At 36.6% G+C, this 11449-nt stretch overlaps 1 protein-coding gene across 5 annotated transcripts in view; it reads right to left on the bottom strand.

The window, feature by feature from the left end:
* Positions 1-11449, bottom strand: part of LOC135593321 (E3 ubiquitin-protein ligase listerin-like) — a 35311-nt gene that overhangs the window by 11132 nt on the left and 12730 nt on the right. For all 5 annotated transcript variants that reach the window (XM_065083281.1, XM_065083282.1, XM_065083284.1 and 2 more), the window contains 5 exons: positions 8660-8762; positions 7328-7480; positions 3549-4207; positions 2947-3427; positions 255-733 (listed from right to left, as the gene is read on the bottom strand). In XM_065083281.1, the coding sequence (XP_064939353.1) occupies positions 255-733; positions 2947-3427; positions 3549-4207; positions 7328-7480; positions 8660-8762 (1875 nt within the window). The remainder of the gene's footprint in view (positions 1-254; positions 734-2946; positions 3428-3548; positions 4208-7327; positions 7481-8659; positions 8763-11449) is intronic.

Below are 11449 nucleotides of genomic sequence, written 5' to 3'. Positions count from 1 at the left end.
ATCATTTACCATTTAAAGTAGATCCTTAAACAGGTACAGTTATCAATCCCCATACTACAAATTCTTAATTGGAACATAGCCAATCTATAGTATTGACTTTTTTGTTTGACTATTTAACTATTAGCCTTGTATCTAGCCACAAATGTGTGTGTGAACTGCATAGACCACTTTAGGACATCATATATATCAGTACCATCAAATACTCTGTGATGAGTTCTTCAATAAATGTAAGTGGAGAATCAACAGAAAATTACCACAGAAATTGAGCATGACAACTTCTCACAGGAGAATGGTGGGCAATAGTTATTGCAACAGAGTCAAGCAAATTATGCCGCCAACGCTCCGGGAAGAAGCCACTACTTTGTAAATTGACTAACGTCTTGGTCCTTATTCTTTCTCTCACCTTCTCAATGAGCATAGCTAGCACCTCAATATGACTGGAATTGTCTGACATTTCATATTGTTTTATGGAATGATTAATGATTGAGCACCATTGTTTAGAGAAACACTCATCTTGAATTAAGTCAAGCAGCAGGTCAAGTTTCAAACTGCTGGAATTACTGTTTCCTTGTAAACACCAAGGAATGAGGTCACTGTTAAATGTCTGCAGAAAATGCTCCACGTTGACTTCAACGCGAACTTCGTCCTTTGGGCTAACAAAGTTAGACAATATTACTACAGATCCAAAAATTTCAATTAAGACAGACAGAAGTTTGACAGCATCTGGAGAGTCCTGCAGTCAACAAATACCAATAAACATTATCCAACCTTGTACAGTAAACCACTGAAACCAAAATGCAAATTGCTTGAAAGCATTTATTACTCCATCATTATGTATAAATAGAAAGAAAATTACAAGAAATATAAATTATAAATATTATAAGAACATTAAAAGTTGGAGAACTGAAGAGATGGTAACTTGACCAAACTTAAAATCCGGCAAAAGTACAAAAACAAAATTGTGTGAGGGGTATGAGGGCAGGGGTGGGAGGCAGTTAATTGTATATTTTGTTAATCAATCACCTGCTAAGGACATTGTATGATATTTAAAGTAGTAATCTTTTACTAATATCAAAGCTACCAATCATAGAAAGTTCAAAAGCATGCTTCTTTATGGCCTTAAAAAAGAAAAGGTGGCCTTCTGCATGAGGCTCTCACCAATGTGATGCTCAGGAGGATCAGTATACACAGATCTACTCCAAGCAAAGAAGTCTTTTCTGTATAATTTGAACTTTGACCACCACCCAAGTTCAAATGGAACAACCACATGATAATGTCCAGGATCGCAGAGACTTGGATGGTTATATTTCATTTGGAAAGTAAACAAGCTTCAGTCAAGGATTCGAATACCGGTAGTGCCAAGGCTCCCAGAGACTTGGATAGTTGTATTTCATTTGGAAAGTGAAAAAGCTTCAGTCAAGGATTCATTTACTGGATGACATAGGTGGCCCAGTTCACAAAGCCCCAACCAATGCAAGATCTGGAAACGGTCAGTGTGCATAGCACTAGCACTACCAGCAAAAAGACTGTTCTATAACTGAAACCCTAGCCACCCAATTTGATATGGAGTAACCTTTACAATAATGCCAAGTGTCCAATAGCCACATCTTTTGAGAAACTTTGATATAGTTCATTTCAAAGGTGAAAAATCCTTAAATCATGGGTTTTAAATATCGATTGGACTAGTATGTACTGACCATTGTTTAAAGTTTCCGCCATTTCAATCAATAACCAACAGTACAAGGACAGAACAATTTTGCTAGGTCCAGTCCAAAACCGAGTTTACTGCTTAGTAAGCTCACTATACCAGACTAGCCAGATGATAAGCAAACCATCAGGTTGTAGGTTTACAGCTCGATACTAGATGTTGTCCTGGAAAACTTTTCCAAATTGTTGATATGCAGATGTCTTATCCACCTCTCTCTCCCTCATCCACCTTCTGATCCTTTACCTCCTCTTCCTTTATGATCACTGTTGCCGCCGCCTCCTCTCTGCCTCTCAATGTTGCTGCGACCTCCTCATCCATGTCATTGTCTTCTCTTACTCTAATACACATCACTGCCACCACCTCTCTCTCTTTGATCCGGCCCTAGTACTATCAATTTACTAACATGTACCAGTACCATACTGGACCACCGACTGATCTCGATATCAGACTGAGATTTTAATCCTTGATCCAACCAATATTTAGCGGACCAATCAAGGACCATTACCAAATCATATAACTAGGTACTAGTCTGTATTCAATTATTATTATTCAATGATATCGAGCGACGAGCAGTACAAGTCAGTAAACTGGTACCATACCAGTCAAATAAGCAGTTGAAATTGATGCTGAACCATTGTTTAAAACCTCAGCTTCAACCAGGATGGCATTTGTTAAACTAATTATTGCATGGCAATCAAATGTAACTTGTCACAGTTCCAACCACAAGAATATATCATCTTGACAATAAAATGCAGACGATAAAAATATGCCAAGAATGCATAAAAGGATAAAGAGAAGTGCATAAATTAATGCAAACTGTCATATTAATATTTAACATCATGCTGAATCAATAGAAATTTTCATTTCTTCAATTCACAATAGCTAGTAACAGAGAAAATCCCATCTCAAACCTAACATATTTTGGTGTTGCAGTTGGAAATTCTTATAATTGATAAGAACATCCTACTCTAATTGTTTTCCAATATAATCAAATTTGATCCCTTATTTCAAAGATTCAACAGGAGACAGGATGTCATTATTTTGGGAAAACCATAGACATTATTTTTAATTAGAATTAGAAGCGCAATATCACATAAAAACATAAGGTTTGAAATAAAATAGTCTCATAAAAATTAAAAAAAAAAAAAGATCTGATGAACATAAATGATGAACTAAAAATTATAGCAGAAAAAAATAAAGAAAAATCTCTGACATGCATATTCTCTTGTTGAATTTACCATGGATTTAATCACCGGGAAAGTGGTCATAATCAATGGTTGGCCTAAAAATTTCAAAGGCCAATCATGACCTTTCTGCAACACAAGTTCATCCAATAACAAAAAAAATCTTGTGATCCGTTCTACATGCTCATGAAAATTTTGCAAGCATTCTCCTTGCCATAAAATCTCAAGGCAGTCCTTCTGAAAAGATGTGGAGAACACATTGAGCAAATTTCTATCTTCGAGAGAAATGTCTACCAGAATGCCAACAATACACCTCACCAACTCCTGAATATAACTTGCTTCATAACTACTACTAGTTCTTTGTTTTGAATTTTCTTTACCATCATCAGTGGAGACATCAGACCTCACTAGCAAATTCCCATCTTGCTTTTTCAGGCTTGGCAACATTAGATAGTCATTCAACAAGAGTTCTACCAGAATATCATTCGTTAACTTGATGGCAGGATCATTATTGCCATCTCTTGCCGTAAAATATCTGCAAGAAGCATATTAGAGACATTTGTTATATCAGACAACAGAATAGAGAAATCACCATTAAGAAACCAGGTTTATATGATCTAATTAACTAAGCATTTAAATTATATAGAAAAATATACCTTGATACATTGCGCAACACCCAGAGAAAACATTCTTTGAATGCACCAAACAATGCCAAAGTATTTGCAGCTGAGTAGTGTGATGAGTGTCTTCCATCCCATAGATTTTGGAAGAAATCATAAATAAATTGTTCTCCAAGGTCTACATCAGTAGGCACTGAATCTAAGAATAGAACAAGTACTGGATATGAAATCTGTTGCGATCCATAACAACCATTTCTTAAGAATTGCCAAAACCGATGTAGGAAAACTTTCTGGACATTACAGTATGACCATCCATTTGGAAACTTTCTTGAGAAGAGCAAAATCATGTCCCACATGGAAGAATGGCAAGACGCATCCTTATCTTGGAAAGCACCAAGAATGGCAGATGAAAGCACCTTCATATATTCTTCATTAAAGGCATGTGGAATATGTTTTACAAAACTAGTTAGAATGGAATATGTAGCTGTACGAACAATAGGATATTTAGATTTCATATACTGAAGAAAACACTTGTGTGTAGCAAGCATATTTTCAGCAGAATATATTGTAGCAGTCCTAGCTTTGGAAACAAGTTTTTGTTCTGGCAAAGAACTTTCATTATCGCAGTTCTGCATTTTTGTACCCAACAAAATATCAACAAGGGTTGCTACCGCCAGCAGTGATGACGAAATTGCCTGTAACACAAAAGAAGGTGACATGAATGATAAGCAAAAGCATTATATTAGTACTTGAAGGACCCAAAGCTTGACAAGAAGAATGTGCAATAAAAAAAAGGGACAACTAAAACAGGAGGTGAAAATATGCGAAAATCTATGCAAATTATGGTAGCATAACCTTAGAAAAATTAAAGTGATGCACAACTAGAAGAAACAGAACACAGTGTTACTGTGATAGTAATACAAACTTATTAACATAATAGTAGATCAACAATTGTTAAAAAAGAAGCTAAATATATCTGTTTCTCAAAGCTACAGATGTAAAAAGCACAAGCAAAATCTATGGCTAATAAGCAATTGTAGAGTTCAGATAAACTTGAACAGATTATGTTCTCCTCAAAGAGTGATGAAAACTGAGGTAAAAGCAGGTGATCATATAGCTAGCTCTGTTTTCTATACAGGCAATATGACTACATCAGGATAAGCCACCTAAGAAGCATGTGATGCTATAGGACAAATACATTGGAACTAGTCTCACTTCTGATAGACAAAATACAAATGTTTGCTTTTGATCAAGTTACAGTCTAAACCTTTAACAAATTGACAAGATAATCTTTTAAAATCAGTAAGTTCCTTACTTAGATGGACAACCAAGATACTAGAAAAGGCATGACTACCTGTGAGAAGCACTAAAAACTAGAACATCCAGCTCAATAGTACCTCACTTTCTCTCACAACAGACTTCAGATCAGAACATACGAAAAGGAGAATATTACAATTATATTCTAGGACACTATCATACTACATTATGAGATGGTACAACCAAATTTGCACAAAAATTAGAACATAAGAAAGATATTTGCACACCTACAAGGTAAGACAACAGATATATCAAGACAGATGCAACATTACATGCATGGACATAAAGATATATCAGAGTTATAATTTAAACTAATATCAAAAGATACGAACACATATCGACAACGAAAAGATATGAACACATATCAACTACCAAAAGATGTGAGATCCTAACAACCTCACATCATTATAGATTACTATATCTAGACTTGATGGTCTTCTAAGAAATTGGAGAGTAGTTTGCAGTATCGACCAATTTCCACAAACGAATCGAATTAGTTCAATCAGGTTTTTTAGACTAAAAGGTCAGCCTTATAGCCATAAATTGATCAGAATCGACTAGGATCAATCACGTTAAAATAGAGTTTCCTGAGTTGGCCGAATTGACAACCTCAAAAGAAGAAAATGGAGGAGAGAAGTGTAAGAGAAGAAGAAGAAAAAAAGAGAAGCCAAGGTAGAAGAGAGAAAAAAATGAAATCTATGAGTATGACAATGGTTTAAAAAACCACCTGGACTAGTACATACTAGATGGTAAATACCGGGCCAATGGAGAATCAGGATGCGGACTAGCCTATCTCGGGTGGTTTGGCTCCAGTTCAAGTATTACTGCATTGACCCGCCAAAACAAGCTTACTGTCCAATTCAGCTTCAGTAAGCCCACTCAGGTTCTTTTTTTTTTCATTTGACAGCAACCCAACAGCTATCAAATTAAAAACCCACTTTGATCTCTCTCAAACCAGGAGATCCTCATTCTTAGCCGCCCACTGCTTGCCACACGATACTTCTCCACCTGCTCAATTCCTACAGGCACAGGCTATATCAGGCATGTAGATTTCTAGGGTCATGATGAGATTTCAATATCCAACAGATAAACATAGAAAGTTAGAAACAACAAACAAGAGGGTAACATATAGATACCAACCCATGTAGATCAAATGCTGATGATCCAAGGTTCACCGTTTTCAGGTACTGGACCCGTCTCAACTATCTATTAGACCGGTACATGCCAGTCAGTACCAGTGCACCAACACATGGTACGTCGGTGCATACCGGTGTTTCAGTGAAGAAGAAAAAGAGGGAGAAAAGGAAGGAGCAGTGGAGGAACATAGCAGGAGGGAGGGAGGGAGGGAGGGAAGGAGGGAGGAAAAAGGAAGAACAGGAAGCGGTGGAGGAAGAAGAAGAAGAAGAAAGAAGTGGAGAAGCAATGGCAGCGTACCTGGGAAGCAACGGTAGCGTCAAAGTGGCAATAGCAGCAGAGGCAGCGATAGTGGTGAACCGACAGTAGCAAAGTGGCAACGGCAGGGGCAGCAGCATCGTACACGAGAAGAGGGCTCACAAATGCATTTGCGAGCCCTAATTTTTTTTTTTTTTTTTTTACGCTGAGTTGGATAGGGCCCCATCACTTTTTATTTTTTATTATTTTAATTAGATGCAGCAACATCGTACGCAAGAAGAGGGCTCGTGTTCGTGAGCCCTAATTTGTTCTTTTCTTTTTTATGCTGAATTGGGTAGGGCCCACCACTTTTATGGTTTTTTTATTATTTTAACTGGGCCATCCAAAATGGATGTGGTCCGCATATCGGCCCAAACCTGGAACAGTATGGACTGCCCATACCATACCGTTTCAAGCAGTACAGCAGTTCTTGCCACAGATAAATATATACTACACCAATAATGCATGTAGTGTCCAGTAAACATATATAGAGATGTAAACAAATATACATGTAAGATGCCAAGAGGATATGAAGTAAACCCTACTAATAGAAGAATGCTTGAGTACATACATAAAGAGAAAGAAGCAACATAACAAAAAGACAACTATTTTCTTCAAACCTTGTTGCCATTCAACTTGCTGGCCACTTCCATAGGCATAAAGCATACTTTTCTATTAATATTACTTTCTGACTTTCATATATACACTTCAAATATGAAGAGCTAAAATAAAGAATAACAAAGAGATGAAAGAACATATTACAATAGCTATTTGGCATCAGCAAAAAGATCCAGGTGACATCCTCATACTTCCTATAAATGGCATGCGTCAGAGTTGATATACGATAAAAACGATAATATAAAATACAGTATCTGGGAACTCCATTCCTAATTGCTCTGTTCTGATAACCTAACATACAAGAGATCGATGTACAATTAAAGCTAAGATATAAATACCAGCGAACTAGCCACATAAGTGCATGTTTTCAATAACATTCAACAAAATATGAGTCCAATTGTAGCTTGAAATTTTAAGACAAAAAAAGATGGAGAAATCCAAACACATACCCGTTGGTGCATATCTTCCAACTCATCTGCAGGTATGGCTTTATCAACCATTGATTGTGGTGTCAACTTTAAATTCTCATCTAAATACAAAAAGATCTCATTTACACAAAACATCAAGGCATCTAACCTTCGTTCTTGTGCTGGAAATGCTGCCTGCAATATTATCAAAATAACATTATAGCTTAAAGATATATGGACTAGAAAAATAATAACACCCCATCTTAAGCATGCATAATAAACAAGTATAAATCATGAGAAGAGTAAAGAGGTTCTTTTAGTTGAAGTATTCCTATAGAGAAATCAACAACTCAAACAAATTCTAACATACCATTCAGACAAATACATACCAACTCAATAATTATTAGACCAACCAAGAATGAGGACCATATATGTTGGTACTAGAAAGTTTTTTTTTTTTCCTGCAATATGAGAAGTATACATCAATATACAGTTACCGAAATCATATTGGACCACTACCTAAAACATTGCTCCCGATTGTTCAATATTTGTCACATAGTTAAAGGATGCCAAAATTTGAGAATATGCTGTATCTGCCCTTGATAACAGAAGATTTAAGGCAAACATCCCACCCAACTGGATTTAAGCCAAAATCAAGAGTACAACTACTGTCTTTGATAGCCACAAAACTAGGTCCAATAGTTTGATTGATCAAGTTCGGAAATTAATTACCATATTTGGTTCATTAGTCTAACTTCATACCAATTTTCAATTTTTTCAGTTAAATCTAATGAAATCCTTATGAAAGCTAGCAGAAAAATTAGATCATGACATGAAAAAGATGCTGGCTATCTATCTAAATTCAAATTTTTAGGTTCTGCATGAAATTCCACTTCGATCATCTTCGTTCAATTCCAAATTGTTCTCTTGGTTTGAAACTAAATGATACCTTCTCCCTCTCCTTTCTCTTTTTCCTTCAAACTAAATGGATGGCCATAAATAATATATGGGCTTATCTAACTAATAAAAAAAAAAGGCAAAAGAAATATATATATGTTGACACTCAAGCTCCTCAATAGACACATGTGCATTACTTTCGTTGGTATGGTTTGGATATTAAAGAGTTCCAATGAGTTATTATCATGATGTATTATCAATTATGTCAATGCAACAGTGGCATAAAGGTCCATATCATGCTGATAATGTATAATGCGTTGATTCAATATTAACAGAAAGGCTCTCATCATACTGAATTACTGATAATGTGCTGACACTTTCAAAAAGAAAATTATCTATGCCTTCACACTAAGACACTTGGTCACAAAAAGAAAGTTCATAATCAGTATAATGATTGATGAGGTATGAATTCAAAACCTCTAATGATCGTCTAGCCGACTGAGAAACTTCTGGAATGGGATCAAATTGAGAATACCACCAAGGACCCATCAAAGACTTAAGATGTGGAGCCAAGCCTCTCCTGAATGAAATATTTGATTCTTTCATTAATTCACGGGTGTCCATACAAAAAAACTTGCAACAATATGATAAAGATACACAATCAAATTGCTTATAAAAAAAGAAAAAGACAAACCAGAAGCCTACCATATAAAGGAATAAGTGATAACAATCAGTAACTAAAGGTAGTTCTTTACTACAGCTTATTCCAAGTTTTCTCTGTCCCCGATCTCTGAATGAATTATCTAACAGATCTACCTGTATTTTCTTTAAATAGAGGCCTACATATAAAGATTTGGAAAACCATAAGAAAGTGAAAATAATCATTGCTGGAGATAGTTCTTAAGCTTATTCCAAGCTTCTATTCCCAAGGTCTGATTAATGAATCTAATGGATCTACCCACATTCTTCCTATCTAACAAAGTTTTTATGGTTCTTCCTTCTTTTCATTACCATTCTTTTTTTTTTTTATTGTACAGAGCTATTGTCTTGTACAAAGCACAATGGAGGGAAAAGATCCATGTAGCCACCCCCAAATAGTTGGGGCATCACGACTTGTCGTTGCTGCTGTTGTTTTTGTCTTCACTGTTTTGTTTTTCAGTCCCTTTAAACAACATGCCGAGTAAGAGTTGTCATCTCACAAACTGGGTGAATCAATTCTTTTCTAGCATGAGATAGACCATATGTTGATCTTGACATGTGTTGGCACCAACAGCACAACCCAGCATGACATATGACAACTACCTTCTCACACACAGCAAATGGCAACACATGGAAATTAGCACATGAATCCCTGGTACCAAGATCCAACTCATTCAGTATGGTAACACAATCAGCTTTAGTGACTAACCACAAAGTGCACCTTTGAAATCTAAGTGTCCCTGTACTATTGCCTATGGAAACATCTGGTCTACTCGAATGATAGGTCTGCTTTATATAGTTATCGACAATTTTAATTTTTAAGCCTACTAAGAGACAACTTTGGAGTGATGTAATAATCAAAAGAATTGTGACAGCTACAATGTGTATCAATAATTATTGTTTTAAGCATAAATTTATATGCATGCATGGTTTCTTTCATGACAAGGCAATAGTGTTAAGACTCCACGCAACATCGGTGAACCTTGGAATCTTTGCTTCAAGAGGAAAAGATATCAGTATTTTTTATTTCATTAAAAGCATAATATAAAAAGGAAACAAGTATACTGAGTTCAAAGAATTTTACAAATTTCAATCCAAAAAATGATTTTATTGGTATAGAATTGCAAGCCTTCCTGATCTTTCATGTGTGAACTTTCCCAAAAGCTTTGCTGCTGATAAAGCACAAGAATATCTGCACTGAATTACCATTATAGATAAATGTCTCTAGTTAAGATAGAGACAAAGAACATGCTTTCGATAGGACTCGCAATAATCTTGTCATCCAAGCTTATGAATGGCAGAAAAATCTGACGAATTTATCTATTTTATCTGCATAAATACTATACCATCAAACAACACATTTTAACAGATACAACAAGAAATAAGGTCTCAACTATATGGCCCAGCTACATATATCTCTCTGAACAATTTTACTAGTCGAACTAGTAACAAATAAATTTCATAGTTAAGCTAAGTACCAATAAGTCTGTTTTTATTAATTCTAACAGAGTTCTCTTAGGTTTTTCTCTATCTATCCTCACAACACTAGCACTAATTTACAGATACTTAAAGTAGTGCGTACATAAATCTCATCTGAACATATGTGTACTACATCACTACTTTCAATCAGTGATTGAAAGAGGCGCTCAGGCGAGGCGAGGCGAGGCCCGAGCACCTCGCTAATGTCCCAGGCGGCGCGCTTCAAACAGGCGCCGCCTGGGCGCTCGTCCGAGCCCAGGCGCTGGGCGCTTCGGGCGAGCGCCTAGGTAAACCAAGTGACCAAACCAGGATTTTAGGTCTGGTTCGGTCCTGGTTCGGTTGTTAGTTGGTTCAATCGAACCAACTAAACCGATATAACCCTTACCCAACCCTAACCCGTTGTCACTGCCGCTCCCGATCTCGCTGCTCGTCGCTCCTGCTCCTGCTGCCGTTGCTCGCGCCTCCCGCGAGCCCTCCCACGAGCCTTCCCTCTGCTCACGACTCCCGCTGCTCGCGCCTCCCGCGAGCCCTCCCGCGAGCCTTCCCTCTGCTCACGCCTCCCGCTCCCTTTCCCTTTCCCGCCACCGCTCGCCGCTACTTCCTCGTTTCTCCGTCAGGCTTAGTATACAATATACTCTTAATATTAAGTTTATTTGAATTTTGAAATGATTAATTTTCAATATTGTTAATAGATTAATAATATTATTTTGATTTTAATGTTGTTAATTTTTATTTATTTGAAATTATTGCTAGGTTTCAACATAAATGGCAAGTGTAAAGAGCAACTCAATAGAGTCTCCAATGGTATCAAAAAAAAATCCTGCATGGAAGTATAATTATTTGAAGGATCCGAAAGATCATAATGCAGTGACTTGCATATTCTGCGATAAGACTACCAGAGGTGGTATTTTTCGTGCAAAACAACATCTAGTAGGAAATTTCAAGAATGCAGCAGCTTGTAAAAAATGTCCACCTGAGGTAAAAGAAGAGTTGTTGAGTTATATGAATGAAAAGAAGACACAAAAGAATGAATCTTACGGGAATTTACCAGAAGACAATGTTGAACATCTCAGGGATGAAGAAGAAGAT

Source organism: Musa acuminata, chromosome BXJ1-9 (genome assembly GCF_036884655.1).
Source record: "Musa acuminata AAA Group cultivar baxijiao chromosome BXJ1-9, Cavendish_Baxijiao_AAA, whole genome shotgun sequence".
NCBI lineage: Eukaryota > Viridiplantae > Streptophyta > Magnoliopsida > Zingiberales > Musaceae > Musa > Musa acuminata.
This window is presented reverse-complemented; position numbering and strand designations above follow the sequence as displayed.